The sequence below is a fragment of the Musa acuminata genome, chromosome BXJ1-10, assembly GCF_036884655.1.
Source record: "Musa acuminata AAA Group cultivar baxijiao chromosome BXJ1-10, Cavendish_Baxijiao_AAA, whole genome shotgun sequence".
Lineage (NCBI taxonomy): Eukaryota > Viridiplantae > Streptophyta > Magnoliopsida > Zingiberales > Musaceae > Musa > Musa acuminata.
The window spans coordinates 31,057,921-31,074,785 of record NC_088336.1 but is presented as its reverse complement, the minus strand read 5'-3'; the positions used below and the strand labels follow the sequence as shown (position 1 = coordinate 31,074,785).

Below are 16,865 nucleotides of genomic sequence, written 5' to 3'. Positions count from 1 at the left end.
GCCACCTCGGTCGCATAATGCCCGAGGCCTCCTCGGTCGCTTAATGCTCGAGGACACCCCCTTGGGCTCCGTACCACCCAAGACCACGCCTGCGCGGCCAGCCCGCCCGCGACGTGCTCCTCGGCTCTTCGGCTTTACGCCACCCGAGACCACGCTTGCGCGGCCAGCCCGCCTGCGTCGTGCTCCTCGGCTCTTCGGCTTTACGCCACCCGAGACCACGCTTGCGCGGCCAGCCCGCCTGCGTCGTGCTCCTCGGCTCTTCGGCTTTACGCCACCCGAGACCACGCTTGCGCGGCCAGCCCGCCTGCGTCATGCTCCTCGGCTCTTCGGCTTTACGCCACCCGAGACCACGCCTGCGCGGCCAGCCCGCCCGCGTCGTGCTCCTCGGCTCTTCGGCTTTACGCCACCCGAGACCACGCCTGCGCGGCCAGCCAGCCCGCCCGCGTCGTGCTCCTCGGCTCTTCGGCTTTACGCCACCCGAGACCACGCCTGCGCGGCCAGTCCGCCCGTGTCGTGCTCCTCGGCTCTTTGGCTTTACGCCACCCGAGACCACGCCTGCGCGGCCAGCCCGCCTGCGTCGTGCTCCTCGGCTCTTCGGCTCTACGCCATCCCGAGACCACATCTGCGCGGTCACCCCGCCTACGCTGTGCTCCTCAGCCCTCACTGGCTCCATCGGCCCCGAGTCTAACCCTGCTCGGCTTCCTGACTGAGTTGCGCACCTCGGCCCCATGTTGCACGAGACACGTCCGCGCGGCTAGCCCGCCTACGTCATACGCCTCGGATATGCATGACCAGCCCACCTGAAGTAAAAAGCCATGCATCGGACCCCCCTGCATGCAAGAACCGACGCATAGCTCCTTTCGGGGGGGGCATATGATATGACGAAAAATGGCAGCACAGTCGGACGAGACAGAAGCGGGTAACGGTTGAAGCTCGCCCATACCCTGCGATCCCCCGGTCTCCCACGCAACCCCCTGAGCGACACACTGCCCGAGGCTCTCCATACCCTGCAGCAGCTCGGCCTCCCATGCAACCCCAGCGGTAACATCAAACCTCCTCTATAAATACCCCTGAGTCCTAAGCAAAAGGGGAGGAACTCACTCAAACACAAAACACTCAGAGGCTCTTCTTCTGCCTCATCCACAATCCCCTCCACATCTTTCTCTAACTTGATCGTCGGAGGGGTCGGGCCGAGCTCCCGGCCCGACCTGTGTGCAGGTGCGAGACGGTGTCGCCTCTTCCCGAAGCTGCGACGGAGCTGCCTCCCGACCCGAGCCGCCGACCCGAACCGCCGACCCGAACCGCCGACCCGACCTGCCGAACCGACCTCCCGACCCGAACCACCGAGCTCGACCGCCGGGAGACCTCGAGGAGCGCCCCCACGGAGATCACCGCCTTCCAGACCCGAACCAAGCCGCGACGGCCCCGAGGCCACGGCTAAAAAAGTTACTTATCGTAACACTTGCCTTTTGCTTGACAGAAAGAGAGAAACCAGATAGAGTTCAATGGTCAAATTGTTGTCTTGTCGCACATAGAACAAAAACAAGAAAAAGGCTTTCATTTGAGAAGAGAAAAGATTCAACGATTACCATGAGTTTTTGATATGTTGATCTAAATATAATAATACTCTTTGAATCGATCGGTATAGATGTTGAAGATTCTTTTTGTGTTCAAATTTTCTTTCTAATTTTTTGAAACTCATTTTCATATGATATTTGACATCTTCAAGTTGGTTCACAACAACTTTGTAATAATATTATTTTATAATAAGAGGCTTGATTTGGTTTGCTAGTAGTTTTTTTTAAAAAAAATCTTATCTCATAATTTTCTTAGTATTTTATCACTAATTTGATTGTGTTAAATTATATTTTATTTAATTCACATAAAAAGAAAAAAAAAAAAGGAAGAAGATTATACTATTTATCGCTTCTATAGAGTTAGTACTCTATATTTAATCTTTTCTCAATAAACCAGTCAAATGTCAAATCAATAAAGAGTTTCATAATTCTAAACTAAACCAAAATCGATAGAAGGTTTGGTTATGATTCCTCCCATAGAATGAGAACCATTGATTTTGAATCAATTGAAAAAAAAACAAGAGAGGGAATCATAATCGTTGATTTTGAATCAATTGAAGAAAAAAAAAAGGGGGAATCAGAATCGTTGATTTTGAATCAATTGAAAAAAAAAAAGAAGAAAAAAAGGGGTGGCTCAAAGTTTTTGGTGTAGTGGTTAATATGGTAGATTTGAATTTTGTAGCCTTAGTTCAAATTTAGATGACTCTTTTTTCTCTCTTTTATTCTTCTCTTTCTTGTTCTTTTCACTCTCGAGATTATGCTAGTCTCTCTTCCTCCTCATTTTTCGTCACAAATTACCCTTTTTTTTTATGCTCTCTTTCTCCGTGGCTATGCCCTCTTCTTCCTTCCTTCGCTTAATCTTACGATGCCATCTAATTCTCACCATTCTACCACTTTACTTTCTCATAGTCCTTCTCGTTTAGCTTCTTCGCCTTATAGTTTCTCTTTGCCATCATCTTGACTTTCATCGATGCCTTCCCCTCTTCTCGCTCCCAGATAATGTTTATAACTATATTTACCACCACTTTTATTGTTGTAGGCCTTCCTCGTATTGTAGTCGTCTATAATTATCTTGAGCACCTCTCACTCTCTACACGCTAAGTTGGTCGATCCTAATGAAATTTATAGATATGTTTGAGGTTGGTTTCAGAATTATCGATTTCGATTTTCAAAAATATCGATTTACCATCCGAAAATGATAAATACCATCTGAGATAATAAAAGGAAGCATTCATTCTATTTACGCAAAGGATGCCCTCTTATTGTTCAATAGTCTTACCAATGATTAATCTTACATGGGATCTCATGTCAACATCTCACAACAACCCACCTCGATTAAGCCTCGTTGCAGCCCGACAACCAATATCGACGCATCTTATTCGAAGCATGTGAGTTAAAATTCAATATGTTGAGATCACGACGATCGAATTTGACCAAATCCATCACAAATATAAACAAAAACTAAATGCTTCAAATGTATAGCAACCTTAGAGCTACAATTATTGATCTGCTATACCTATATAATTGAGATGATGATGATGATCTGTGTTCACAGAAAAAAAGAGATGTGATATTAACAAAGTGGTAACGTGCGAGGGGAATCCGAAGATATCAATTCCAATTTTGACTTGCGACTCATTTGGCGAGCAACGCTGTGCTGTCTTCCGAATTAAAAATCAGGTTCAAGTGCTTCTTCTACCTCGACAACATTCTTGATCGAAGCGGACCTCATGCAGCTCATGTTCTCACTCGGACCGCCATTAACGTAGGTTGACTACGTCCCCCCTCTTCCTCCTCCATACCACCACTTGCTCGATCCTAAGCGCCGTGGGAAAACGATGGATCCGTGCTTGCCGACTCCAGCCGCCATTACTACTTTTAACTGACGTTGAAATTTCGGGTTCGGGTAGAAGCATTCCGACGTAGAGACCATGCAGCGTTCATGGCTATTTATTGGTTTCAGCGTCTGTCACCACCGCACTGCCTCACGGTTAGTTGTTGAGCTTTCATGGCTTCCCCTTCGAGCGTGCCCAGATGGACTCCAAGTCCAAGCCCAGGCCGGCCGCGAGCCACCGACGATGGCTCCGGCGGCGACGTTGTCATCTTTCCGTTCGGTGACATTCCCACTCCACCACCTCTGGTGAACCGGAGTCCTCGTCACGACGTCCAGCACGTAACAGAGGAGGTAGGAAACGGAAGCCTTGTGGGCCACGGGGTTTTCCGTGACGCCGGCAAGAGCAAACAAGGCGTTTTCCTCACCTGGGAAGATCTGTGGGTATCGGCGTCGGATCGCAAAGGGAGGCGTGCTTCGATCCTTCGTGGGATCACTGGGTACGCCCGTCCTGGCGAGGTCTTGGCCATAATGGGACCTTCCGGTTGCGGCAAGTCCACCCTTCTCGATGCATTAGCAGGTAACTTATAGATTCTTGTTGCTGATTGATTCTTAGATTTAGCGTATTTGCATCTAATTCGTATGCGAAATCAACTTGCAGGACGATTGGGATCTGGAGTGAGTCAAAAAGGAGAAATCTTGATCAATGCCCAGAAGCAGAAACTCGCCTTCGGGGCCTCGGTACAGAGCTTTAATCGAAGCCTTATGTTCTTTGTTCTTCCATCTCAGTTCTTAGACCATTCCGGTGAAGTGCTGTTCCTCCCTCAGGCTTATGTCACCCAAGAAGATGTGCTCATGACCACGCTAACGGTACGAGAGGCCGTGTACTACTCCGCGCAGCTGCAGCTGCCGGACTCCATGACGAGGTCCGAGAAGAGGGAGAGAGCGGAGGCGACGATGCGGGAGATGGGGCTGGAAGACGCCGGGGACACGAGAATCGGAGGATGGGCCTTCAAGGGCATCAGCGGCGGCCAGAAGAGGAGAGTCAGCATCTGCATCGAGCTCCTGACGCGCCCTCAGCTGCTGTACCTCGACGAGCCCACGAGCGGGCTCGATAGCGCTGCGTCGTACCATGTCATGAGCCGCATCGCGAGGCTCGCTCGACGCGAGATTATGACGGTGGTGGCGGCCGTTCACCAGCCGAGCTGCGAGGTGTTCGACCTCTTCCATGGCCTCTGCCTCCTGGCCTACGGCGAGACCGTCTTCTTCGGCCCAGCTTCCACTGCTAATGAGGTAGCATCAGCAAGCCGGTTCAATGTCGAGTTCGTGAGCTTAAAGCGAACAAATCAGTGATGTAACATCGAAGTTTGTTGTTCCAGTTCTTTGCTGTGCACGCCTTCCCCTGTCCTCCGCTGACAAATCCTTCCGATCACTATCTTAGGACGATCAACAAAGATTTCGACACGGTCAGTGCCATATTTTCCCTCTTCCTTTCATCTGCCATTTTTCCTCCATGACAAAATAAGATCCCCACAGGATCTCGAACAAGATCCTGAGTCAAGAACCAGCACTGCCGAAGCAATCGAGATCCTCGTGAAGTCTTACAGCTCTTCGGATACCCTGCAGCGTGTCACACGAGAAATAGCAGGGATACATGATTTGGTAATCGAGATGTTGATTAAACCTGGTTCATGTCCGATTTGCAGAGCATGTGATCTCCATGGCTTTTGCTTGCAGGGAGGAGCCTCGGTGAAGAGGAGGAACCAAGCGAGCTTCCTCGTTCAAACGCTTGTGCTCACGAGACGATCCTTCGTGAACATGTACAGGGACTTGGGCTACTACTGGCGGCGATTTGCCATCTACATCGCGCTTTGCCTCTGCGTGGGCACAATTTACTTTGATGTTGGCCACGGTTTTGGCTCGATTCAAGTAATGTCCACTCGTCGACAAGCGTGTTTAAGAACCTAATAAGCTCTCATGGTCATTCCCTCGTACATGTTGCAGGCGAGAGGGTCCATGCTCATGTTCACAGCTGCTTTCCTAACATTCATGGCAATTGGAGGCTTCCCCTCTTTCGTAGAAGACATGAAGGTTTGTTCAAATCCTTCCTCCACAAACCACTCAGCCTTGAGATCACAGTGCTCACACTTGGTTCTTTTGGGATTCAAACAAGATCTTTGGAAGAGAAAGACTGAACGGGCACTACGGCGTGACTGCCTTCACCGTTGCGAACACGCTCTCCGCCACCCCGTACTTGGCTCTCATCTCCGTGATCCCAGGGGCCATGGCCTACTACTTGGTCGGCCTGCAGAGGGGGGCGGACCACTTCATCTACTTCGCTCTCGTGCTGTTCATGTGCATGATGCTGGTGGAGGGGCTGATGATGATGGTGGCGAGCGTCGTCCCGGACTTCCTCATGGGCATTATTACCGGAGCAGGAATCCAAGGGGTAATGATGCTCAACGGGGGCTTCTTCCGGCTGCCCCGCGACCTGCCCGGCCCGGTGTGGCGCTACCCCATGTACTACGTTGCCTTCCACAAGTACGCCAACCAGGGGTTCTACAAGAACGAGTTCTTGGGGTTGACCTTTCCCAATGAGCAAGCCAGAGGGCCGCCCACCGTCACCGGAGAAGAGATCTTGAGAGACATTTGGCAAGTCGAGATGGGCTACTCCAAGTGGATCGATCTTGCCATCTTGCTTGGCATGGTTGTGCTCTACAGGTTAATGTTCTTAGTCACCCTGAAGATTCTGGAGACGGTCAAATCCATGGCTTGACCTTCAAAACCCATCTCCATAAATGGTCGAACAACAAACAAAATAATAACGGGAAAAACGAAAAACAAGTGATCAAATGAAGAGAATATTCTGATACACGTGGCATGCATGAGGGGCCACATGAATAATTCAACTGTCGACGCATTATTGGTATGCCATATGCACTGATTGAATCTTTTAAGCTCGTACACGTCACGTGCACTACAATTATGTAGCTGCCTCCACGCAATTCACATGAAGGGATTTTGTTGCATATGAGTTGTACGTCAATTTCGTGTATCCATCATCAAAACGTTCAAGAATATCATTTCATGATTTAATTCGCACCCAATATTTTGTGTATAGGTTCACAAATGATAGAAATACACCTGACAGGCATTAGAGTCATTAGATGTGGCTGTTGATCCACCACTCAGTAGGTGAAATAATGTTGATATGTGGTAGGTGGGACTTTGGTAAACCTGATTCCACATGAATTGGTCCACCATTCTTTAATGCTGGCTGGTCATCACACATGGGGTTATTTTCATTTTATTATTTTTTTAGGAACAAAGAAATCAATATATATCATAGATTTTTTTGGTGTTTGTATGAAATTAAAATAAAAATCATATCAGGGTCTATTTTTCTAATAATTCTCCAAAGTGAGTCTTTGTTGTTCAATTAAGACCATGTTAAGCTTGACTAAGACTTGAGACTCCCCCACCATTATGGCTGATTCGCTGAATCGTATAGATGACCATCCTCTAAATCTCTCCAATCATAATTTGGGATGTTTGATTTATCATGTGATTGTTATTTTTGATTGGTCCAACTTGGTGGAATGTGTTCGGCAAGGTGCACCGAGTCAGGTCAGCCACCAACCACCGTTCAGTGCCATGGCAAGCACGCCACGCCTACGTTGGGGGAGACAACGTGGCTTTTTCTTACGCCAACACAGACCCGTACCCACCTTGCGGTCAATCAGCACGTGCTGTGCGCGTGTCCTTACCTACCCTCATCGCCGCCTCCACCCACCCACGGAACGCTTTGCGGTCCGTCACTATGCGAGCTCGCTGGGGCCCACGGCGCTTTCGAAGTGGAGACAGAAGGGGTCGCGGCAAAATCGGTACGTGTATGCTGGGTGGTACCAGGATAGGTTTTTTGGCCTTTTTTTTATGACCAATGGTTGGGCTTCTTAACCGGGGCAAATGCGTCATTTAAGTTGATTAGCTTTTCCAGTCGACTTCAAATTTCCACTAAATGATCCTACCATCACGTGGGCCCCGCTTCAATCTCCAGTCACAAAACAGGTTACTTAATTATTTTGCAGAATGTCAATTAACAGATCAGACTGACTCTTGAGCAGTGGTCGCTTACCTAATTCTACCAATCTGGTGATTGGAACTACATAGGGTCCCGGCGAAGATTTTCCAATTAATGAACAGGTAGAAATCGACGTAAATGTGTTAAAGTTTATAAATTAGCTCATGTTAATTGAGACTTTTTGCGAAGTTCCCAAAATGCCCTACTGCGACTTCTGATCGGCTCCATCTCGCACCAACCCCGCGCCCTTTCGCGGGCTATAAATCTACCGCTCTCTTCCTCGCTCCTTAGGAAGTGTTGCTCTAACCTAAACTCTTCTCTCTCTAAGCCTCTCATTCGAGCCGGGGATAGAGAAGTAGAGCCATGGCCCTTGCGAGCAACACCTCCCTCCTCCCCCGACACCAGCCCCTTCCCTGTTCCTCCGATGCCGCCCAGGCTTACCTACCGTCTCTTGTCCGAGCCGGCCGGAGAAGGGCCTTCGCTCGCCCCATCTCCGCTGTTCACGCCGCTGAGCCTGCTAAGAACCCGATCAAGATCAAGGAACCGGCGCCGATAGCGGAGGCGAAGCCGGGGAAGTGGTCGGTGGAAAGTTGGAAGGCCAAGAAGGCGCTCCAGCAGCCGGAGTACCCGGACAAGGCGGAGCTGGATTCGGTGCTGCGGACGATCGAGAACTTCCCCCCGATCGTGTTCGCCGGCGAGGCCCGCCACCTAGAGGAGCGCCTCGCCGACGCCGCGCTCGGCAAGGCGTTCCTCCTCCAAGGGGGCGATTGCGCCGAGAGCTTCAAGGAGTTCAACGCCAACAACATTCGGGACACCTTCCGAATCCTCCTCCAGATGGGCGCCGTCCTCATGTTTGGTGGACAGATGCCCGTCGTCAAGGTAACATCAAGATCCTACCTTTAAGATCGCCTCCGATCTCGCCAGATCTGGTGACTGAAATAAAGATCTCGATCTGGGGGTTTTTGTTTGATTTCATTCGATAGGTGGGGAGAATGGCGGGGCAGTTCGCGAAGCCGAGGTCGGATCCGTTTGAGGAGAAGGATGGGGTGAAGCTGCCTAGCTACAGAGGGGACAACATCAACGGCGACGCGTTCGACGAGAAGTCGCGGATTCCCGACCCGCAGAGGATGATCCGTGCCTACTGCCAGGCGGCGGCGACTCTCAACCTGCTCCGCGCATTCGCCACAGGTGGCTACGCCGCTATGCAGCGCGTCACGCAGTGGAACCTGGACTTCACCGAGCACAGTGAGCAGGGAGACAGGTACGCGACCATCGAACACTTTTTCTCATCAATTTATGGCTATGCTGCTGTATTTTTGCTCGTTCTGTTGAGAAACAAATCTCAATTTTCCATGGTATATGAACAAATTTCTCACGAATTTTGACTAAATCGTTCGATTTATGATCTGCTTTTTTTTCTTTGGTTATGCTGCCTCCTGTAGATTTGATATTTTTGATGTATATACACATGCTTGTACTTTGTTCCTTTTTTCAGTGTCTTCCCATTTGGACTTTTGACAAATTATTCCAGAGGAACTTTTACTATGTTTTCCTTGTTATAAAGCTTGATCTTTTATGTACTTTTTGTTGATTCCATCTATTACCTTTTCTCTTCTTGGACCTTTTTTAGAGTATTAGAAATTTAGACAAAAATGTTAAATTTGATTGTTGCATACTTTGATGTAGAATTGTCTATTGCATTTTTTTTTCTTGTGTGTATCGATCGAATGAATGGACATGTATTCACGTTTATATATATAAAATGCTTTCTTCTTTTTCATGACAATTTCGTTCATCTTTCTCTCATCTATCACATAGAAGTCGGTCAATCCTTTGATTATTTCCACTTTCTTTGGGCGGAAAACAAATCTTCGAGAAGTCTACTGATCAATTGTATAATATCACCAACTCTTCTTTGGTGGATTTAGTCTGGTTGGAGCTGAAGTTGTTGTTATGTCACTAACAGGTACCAGGAGCTGGCCCACCGGGTGGACGAGGCCCTGGGGTTCATGGCTGCTGCTGGGCTTACCATGGACCATCCTATCATGACCACCACTGAGTTCTGGACCTCCCATGAGTGCCTGCTCCTCCCCTATGAGCAATCTCTCACTCGTGAGGACTCTACCTCTGGCCTCTACTATGATTGCTCTGCCCATTTCCTCTGGGTCGGAGAGCGGACACGCCAACTTGATGGTGCTCATGTCGAGTTTCTTCGTGGCGTTGCCAACCCTCTTGGCATCAAGGTAAGAATAATATTTATTTGATCTTCTCGTTATAGATGAGGAGTCCATTCTCTCCAGTGCATTTCAGATCGATGACACCAGTCAAACATTCATCTGTTGGAAAGTTAAAATCCATGTTCTTGTGCGGCAACTGGATTGTTTTGCTACTAGTAAAGCTCAAAAAAGAGTTACAAAAGCTCAAACTTTTGAATGCCAGGATCATATTTTACATATCTAGCTCATGATCGATTGTTCAATTGATATAGGTGAGTGACAAGATGGACCCCAAGGAGCTTGTGAAGCTGATTGATATCTTAAACCCTCAAAACAAGCCAGGGAGGATCACCATTATAGCAAGGATGGGGGCAGATAAGATGAGAGTGAAACTCCCTCATCTGATTCGGGCAGTCCGGGGAGCTGGACATATTGTAACCTGGGTCAGTGATCCGATGCACGGGAATACCATCAAAGCCCCTTGTGGTCTCAAGACTCGACCTTTCGACTCAATTCTGGTATATTTTCTTTATCTCCTTCTATTCTATTCCCCACTTGTGATAATGCCAATCCTTTTAGTCAGGAATGTTCATGTTCCTTGGGCTACACATAAAATGGATGCACCAAAAACTTGATATACTCATTTTATTGAAAGTTGAACATAAATGAGAAAGATCAACTGCTTTGTCATGCCAATCTCCAATACATCCTCTGCTCTGCGATAATAGTTGGGATTAAGTTGGGTTAAAGGGTCAAGTGCTTATCAAGTCCAATTTTCTATTGCCTACTGAACTGCTTTCTTTTTTTATAGTTTGATGAAAAGTCATAAGAGTAGTTGGTGAGTCCAATCTTCATTCAATGTGCAATGTTAGTGGGGCCTGTGATGTATAAAATAAGAGTGTCTTGGATCATTTTCAACAGCTGTAGCTGCATTATTTTGGGTGCTCATTGCTTTCAGTAGCACTAATCAAAGTTTTACCCATTCCTTAGGCTGAGGTTCGAGCATTCTTTGACGTCCATGAGCAAGAAGGAAGCCATCCAGGGGGTGTGCACCTGGAGATGACCGGCCAGAACGTGACAGAGTGCATCGGTGGATCGCGGACCGTCACATTCGATGACCTGTCTTCACGCTACCACACCCACTGTGACCCCAGGCTCAATGCCTCCCAGTCTCTTGAGCTGGCCTTCATCATCGCCGAGCGGCTAAGAAAGAGAAGGATCGCATCCACATCCTTCGGTCAGCTCAATTCCTTGCCCACCCTGGGTCTTTGAAGGAGACTAGCATCACAAAATAATGCTGGAAGGTCCAGAATTATTCGTTTCTTTCCGGATGTGTTTGTGCTCTGGGTAATCGGATATGAGCTTCATAACAGTGTTATCTTGTGGTTCTTCTCTACTATTTGTGCTACCTATGTACGCCAAAGATAATTGTTTGTTCTTGGCATGAGGATTGAAAAATAAATTATAAAAATCTGTTTGACAAATTCTGAAAGGAGAAGCTGAATGTTGATTGATTGTCTGAAATTCTTTTCAGTTGGAGCTGTTCTCAGTTTGGCCTCTAAAGGCAGTTTAGTCTGTCTATTGTCTCTCTGGCTGTCTGCTCTAATGTTATCTTGCTCTCTCCTCTTGTCATTTCTCTTCTCCATGAATGAGATCATCTCTGCATCTAACTCAATAAACTCAACGAAAAGATCCTGAAAAAATAATTTTATTTTGTCTGATCCTATTGTCCTCCCTATTTTATTCATTTTTTTCACAATTAATCATTAAGTTTGTTTAATCTTAAAAAGATGTCTTTAATTTTTACAAACAAATTATATTAAAAAAGTAAGCTAATTATATATTATTTCTTGTGATTCTTATACTTAAAAAATTTATATTAAGATCCTTATACTTTTAAAAATTAAATAAATAATTTTATTTATTTTAACATCGTCAATCAAATACGAAAACGATGAATAAAAAGATAATTTCAACATCTATTATGTTCCAATGATTTTGTAAAAAAATAATTTTAATATCTCTGAAAATAAAAGAGATGTTTAAATTATTTTTTGTTCATTACTTTCATGTCAATTCAGTTTATGATATCACGTGTTATATTTTTCGTCGATGCAACTGACGTTATAATAAATAAAATTATTTATTTTACTTTCAAAACTATAAAAATTATAATATAATTTTTTAAATATAAAAATTATGATATTAATAGGAGCATATAGGATAATATATAATTAGCTGCAGGATTTTTACAAGCAAATATTCGAAGTGTCTTCACAGAGCGTCTCTTTATACCCCACTCGATCGGTCCGGTCCAAAGTAAAAAATCGGGCCGGTGCGCCATTCAACTTCCCAGGCCCACCCAAGCCTTATCCCCCACCATCGCCACCGCCCCTCGAGCACCGCCCGACTCGCTCCCCAACGTCTTCCTATTTCCCCACCCCATGTCACAACACCGACTCCCTCCCCCCTAAATTGTAACCCTAATCTTCTCCAGCCCATCCCTCTCCACGCCGCCGAAACAATGGCCACCGCCGCCGGATCGGCGGAGCGCCGCCCCGGCCATCCGGCGCTGGCGTCGCGGAAGTCCGCCCCCGGCCAGCCCTGGTCCCACATCGAGACCGCTCACCTGATCGACGCCTACGAGGAGCGGTGGTACGCTCTGAAGCGCGGCCAGCTCAAGGCCCGGCAGTGGGAGGACGTCGCCGCCGCAGTTGCCGGACGCTGCGGTCTCGACGAGCCATCGAAGAATGGCACCCAGTGTCGTCACAAAGTCGAGAAGCTCCGCAAGCGCTACCGCGCCGAGCGCCTCCGCCCCGTCCCCTCCGCCTGGCCCTTCTTTAACCGCATGGAGCGCATGGAGCGCGGGCCCCTCCCTATCACCTTCCGGCCCCCGCCGCCTCCTCCCGCCGCCCAGTCCACCGACGAGGACGAGGACGAGGACGACGACCGTGAGGACGAGGATGAGGACGAGCGGAACAACACCCGAAGCATCAACGGGATTCTTCGGGATTCCAGCTGGAATTCCTCTAGGGTTGCGAGGAGCCTCGTACCTCCCAAAAGGAGAGGTTTTGAGATGGTGGCTGAGGACGAGGAAGAAAACGACGAAGATGAATCAGAGGAGGAGGCAGCGGATGGCGCAGGTGAAGCGGAGGCCTTGTCGCAGATGGCGGCCGTGGTGAGGGGATTCGGCGACCGCTTGGTGCGGATGGAAAAGAGGAGAAGGGAGCTGATGCGGGAAATGAAGAGGGATTGGATGGAGATGGAGACGAAGAGAGCGGAGATGCTGATGGAATCACAGCGGTGCCTCCTGGAGAAGATAGCCGGTGCTTTCCCACCGGCCAAGAAGCCCAAGAAGTCTCATAATCTATAGGCTGCAACAAAAGGTCATGCAACCTCACGCCCTTGTCCTTGTTGTTTCTTTCACCATTAAAAATGACCAGATTTTGACGAGCTATTGGGCTTTTTCCTCTTTATTTTGTTTATTGACGCCCTTAAGGCTTTTTTCTTCTCCCTTTTATTTCTCATTTTATACACATCCGTAGGATGGAGCTGTAGAAATGGGGTAATATATGCTTTTCTGGTTTCACCAGAGGGATTTGATCACTGAGGGCACTTATAAAGATGCTGTCTTCTTTACTAATGCTAGTATCATTTAGCATGTGCACATCAATATCATACACTTAATAATTTACTGTGGAACTTTAGGTCAGCCATTGATACCTACATTGTTGATCACTTGTTTGCAATATCATGCTTCACGCAATCGGATGGAGGGGTTATCACAATGGTGATTTTTGAGGATTTCTTGGTCAAGGAATGCAAAAGTTAGTATTGTCTTCAGGATTTTATTCGCCAGAAGGTTAGAGAAGTGTAATGGAGAAATAACTTAAGCAGAACAGTGGAGAACAAGGGATAAGACGCGATGTAATTATATATTCAATCATTTGTGGGCTTTATCTTTCTAACTTAATTGTTTACCATCACTAAACCCAAAACCACCTTGTCAATTTAAACTGGTCCATAATGAAAGATCTGTACAGCTATTGTCTATTAGTTATCAGATGTATCAGGCTTTTACTTGATCATTACAAGTAGACCAAGTTTTGCTCTTAGAAACAGAATCAAAGTTTTTGTTTCTTTGGTTCTGTTTTGCCTTTATAGTTAACATTAAGCATGCTGTTTTTTTCTTTGCTATGATATTGTTGCAGTAACCTTTATTTTTCAAAGTTGTGAACCTCACTTTTGTGTTCTTCATGTCCATGCATTACAATGAATAAAATGCTCTAGAAGTGGTGACTTTATGTTATTTTCGTTGTATTCTGTCCCAATGACAGGCTCCTAGCTTATTGAATTACAATATTACAGTATCTATTTGGGCGATTTCCCTAAAAAATACCCACATTTTGGGTATTTCCCAATCAGTACCCCCATTTTGCTTTTTTCTAAACAGTATTGCTAATAAAAAACCCCAAATTATCCCTCAAAAATTTTGCTACCTATTACAGTGCTTAGACCACAACAATAAAAACATTATAAGACCTACTCGAAAACACTGTAAATGATCTAAATAGACTCCTAATCTCAATCAAATTAACTACATGCCTAAAAATATGGTATTATAATACTATATGAGCAATGACAATCAAAAGACACAATATGATGCTACTTACATTGTTTTTCAATAATGTTTTAAGTACCTCAGTGTTTCAATAAAACACTGTAAAGGAGCCAAATGAAAACACTGTAATAGTTGAAAACCCATAAAAACACTGGTGAAAAAATTTGGCAGAAAAACTTTTGAGGGGGCATTTTAGGTATTTTTCAAGTTAGGGGTACTGTTTGGGAGAAGGCAAAAGAGGGGGGGGGGGGGGGTGTTCCTTTTGGGAAATACTTAAAATATGAATATTTTCTAAAGAAATCGTTCTATATATTTCAATTGTTCTTTTTGTTTCTACTGTCTTTTTCATTCTTTTGGTAACAATGCAGAATGAGAGCTGTTGGGCACAAGGTGACCAATATAGATGTGTGGCATTTTACATTGCTTGGCTAAAATAGAGCCCTCTTTTCACGTGCTTTGTTGTCTGCTATCAGGACATGTACTCTTCCCGAAGAAAAGATTATTTCCTTTTTTTTTTTTAACAGGGAACTTAATGCAATGATGGTTTAGAAGTGTCATTTCTGAAATCTCACTTAAGTGATTATCTTAGTTGAAGGTGTTGTTTCTCAGTATGTTATGTACAGAAGACGTGTTACAGGCTGGTCGGTCTCATTTTCCTAATCCTGCAAAGATGGGATAAAGGATTAACCATTTGAAGAAATATATATTTCCTTATTTGGTTGTAGAAAAGAAATTTGGAAAGCCCCTGATCTATTTAAGTTGTTATTAGAATGAGTTACACTTCTACCACTAAAAACAAAGAGATCTAGAGCCAAAGAGAGAGCCCAATAACCTTTCCCGGCTTGATTGATTAAAATTTCTCCTGATAGAGTTGTTATTAGAATGAGTTACACTTCTACCACTAAAAACAAGGCAGATCTAGAGCCAAAGAGAGAGCCCAATAACCTTTCCCTGCTTGATTGATTAAAATTTCTCCTGATAGAGTAAGTTGACCTCATTGCTTTTCTTATGGTACGACTCTCTACCCGTTCCTTTCGTAGCAAGTCTAGAGAGATGAGAATGGAGGACTGGTGCCAACAATTCATCATGTGAAAAAAAGAATTTTTTGGACTAGAATCATTGACTATCCTTTTGTTTTATATCTGCGCACTCCTAACTGGTAACCAAAGTTTTAGACATAGTAACTTTGCTGAAAGTTCATTGGAATACTTTAAAGAAAAGTGAGTTTTTAGCCTTAAGTTGAATCTTTTAAATTAGTGACTTCAGTTCTGAGGAAGCAGGAATATACTCGGCAAACGGAAGAAATCTACCATGGGGCAGGCAAGAACAAGTTATACAATATATAATGTCCTGTTCTTCAAACTGTTATTATCAGTCATCAGATTCAAAAGTTATGATCTTATAATTTGATCAATGAAATTCTGGACCAATCGATGGATAAGAATTGGCTGATAATGAGTGTATTATGTTTACATTTGTAATTACTGGACTAGGTTTTTTTTGTCTAGTTGACTAGCATCTTGCATGTTAGCAAGGAGATTTCTATGTAAAACTGTTTCTCTTGTTGATAGTTTGACAGTAGGCTGCAAAGCAATGCAGTTTTGCTTAGGCTATATGATAGGTTCTGATAGGTTGGATTGCCTTGGCGGTGGGGGGGACAAGTTTTTGCGTATGTTTGTTTTCCTCCTTGGAGAATGGAAATAATCTGGCTCGATATTTCTTGATATTTCAGGTGTTTAAATGTGTACAAACTCTATACTTCAGATCATCTGACTTTGTTATGATAATTGGGTATCCTGTCTCGGATCATTTTTCATTTGTCTTATGAGCCACTCATGTTCTTTAAGAGATCATCTTGCAGGACTAACATTGTCTGTATACTTTTAATACCGATGCCTTATATATGCATCCCACCTCTCCTATTTTTGGTGGATGAACACATTTTTGGTGTTGCGTGTTTTTTTGGTGCTTCTAATTTTTCTGTGATAACATCATGCATAAATGATATGCCACATTTGACCTGATAACTCTATATTTGTTTTCATCTGAAATCAACAGCACAAGAAAATAGAATTCTGCAGAACTCGGATTTCTCGATACCTCTGTTGGGACTTCAAACAAACAGGATGACCGAAACCCGAGTTTCTCTATTCCGATGTCTTTCGACTCTTTAATTGCCAATGCAGATTTTTGTTCGTCAGAATCGAGCTTCCGGAAAGTGTTGGGAGTGGTTAGCTGCATCTTATGTTCTGCAATCCACAGAGTTGTGCATTTCTTCAGGTTCTATAGATTTCATATCAGTCCTTGAACTGCATTGAGTGCTCAAGTCAACTGCAGTCTGCTTCTTCGGGAGTTTTGCATCCAACATTGACCTTGATGCGATCTTGGATTCAAGAAAACATGTTATACAGGTTTGTCTTAAGAGGAGCTTTTATGCTATTTGTAAGACCGGATGGAGGAGTGACAGAAGGAGATCCAAAAGACTTACTAAAAATTCTAAATAAAGAGTTAATATATATTTAATTTAACTGAGGATCCA

The 16,865-nt window shown here is 45.3% G+C and overlaps 3 protein-coding genes across 7 annotated transcripts; all 3 read left to right on the top strand.

The window, feature by feature from the left end:
• The first annotated feature begins 3,208 nt into the window (after nt 1-3,208).
• On the top strand, nt 3,209-6,193 carry LOC135585854 (ABC transporter G family member 1-like). 4 transcript variants are annotated; one of them, XM_065088076.1, is made up of 8 exons: nt 3,210-3,988; nt 4,070-4,149; nt 4,237-4,701; nt 4,788-4,874; nt 4,945-5,070; nt 5,146-5,337; nt 5,413-5,499; nt 5,582-6,193. In XM_065088076.1, exons 1-8 carry the CDS (start codon nt 3,586-3,588, stop codon nt 6,182-6,184), a joined length of 2,043 nt encoding a protein of 680 aa, XP_064944148.1. In that variant the 5' UTR covers nt 3,210-3,585; the 3' UTR covers nt 6,185-6,193. The 4 variants fall into 4 exon arrangements, with proteins under 4 accessions (XP_064944146.1, XP_064944145.1, XP_064944148.1 ...); XM_065088074.1 differs by having other exon boundaries at nt 3,209-3,988; nt 4,070-4,701; XM_065088075.1 differs by having other exon boundaries at nt 4,945-5,337.
• A 1,582-nt stretch (nt 6,194-7,775) lies between these two features.
• Nucleotides 7,776-11,189, top strand: LOC103969141 (phospho-2-dehydro-3-deoxyheptonate aldolase 1, chloroplastic). The gene is made up of 5 exons (XM_009382597.3): nt 7,776-8,368; nt 8,473-8,750; nt 9,456-9,732; nt 9,978-10,223; nt 10,696-11,189. Exons 1-5 carry the CDS (start codon nt 7,853-7,855, stop codon nt 10,975-10,977), a joined length of 1,599 nt encoding a protein of 532 aa, XP_009380872.2. The 5' UTR covers nt 7,776-7,852; the 3' UTR covers nt 10,978-11,189.
• An 877-nt stretch (nt 11,190-12,066) lies between these two features.
• LOC103969140 (trihelix transcription factor ENAP1-like) lies at nt 12,067-16,772 on the top strand. Of its 2 annotated transcripts, none has more exons than XM_009382596.3 (2): nt 12,067-13,091; nt 16,385-16,772. In XM_009382596.3, exon 1 carries the CDS (start codon nt 12,230-12,232, stop codon nt 13,076-13,078), a length of 849 nt encoding a protein of 282 aa, XP_009380871.2. In that variant the 5' UTR covers nt 12,067-12,229; the 3' UTR covers nt 13,079-13,091; nt 16,385-16,772. The 2 variants fall into 2 exon arrangements, with proteins under 2 accessions (XP_009380871.2, XP_018675428.2); XM_018819883.2 differs by lacking the exon at nt 16,385-16,772 and adding an exon at nt 13,414-14,014.
• The last annotated feature ends 93 nt before the right edge of the window (nt 16,773-16,865 follow it).

Excerpts from the sequence above, each read along its gene's own strand:
- LOC103969141 (XM_009382597.3), top strand. The coding sequence starts at position 7,853 with ATGGCCCTTGCGAGCAACACCTCCCTCCTCCCCCGACACCAGCCCCTT. Across the intron at positions 8,751-9,455 it reads CACAGTGAGCAGGGAGACAG|GTACCAGGAGCTGGCCCACC; the intron begins GTACGCGACCAT and ends TGTCACTAACAG. Across the intron at positions 9,733-9,977 it reads CCAACCCTCTTGGCATCAAG|GTGAGTGACAAGATGGACCC; the intron begins GTAAGAATAATA and ends CAATTGATATAG.
- LOC135585854 (XM_065088073.1), top strand. The coding sequence starts at position 3,586 with ATGGCTTCCCCTTCGAGCGTGCCCAGATGGACTCCAAGTCCAAGCCCA. Across the intron at positions 3,989-4,069 it reads CCTTCTCGATGCATTAGCAG|GACGATTGGGATCTGGAGTG; the intron begins GTAACTTATAGA and ends ATCAACTTGCAG. Across the intron at positions 4,702-4,787 it reads CAGCTTCCACTGCTAATGAG|TTCTTTGCTGTGCACGCCTT; the intron begins GTAGCATCAGCA and ends TTGTTGTTCCAG.
- LOC103969140 (XM_009382596.3), top strand. The coding sequence starts at position 12,230 with ATGGCCACCGCCGCCGGATCGGCGGAGCGCCGCCCCGGCCATCCGGCG.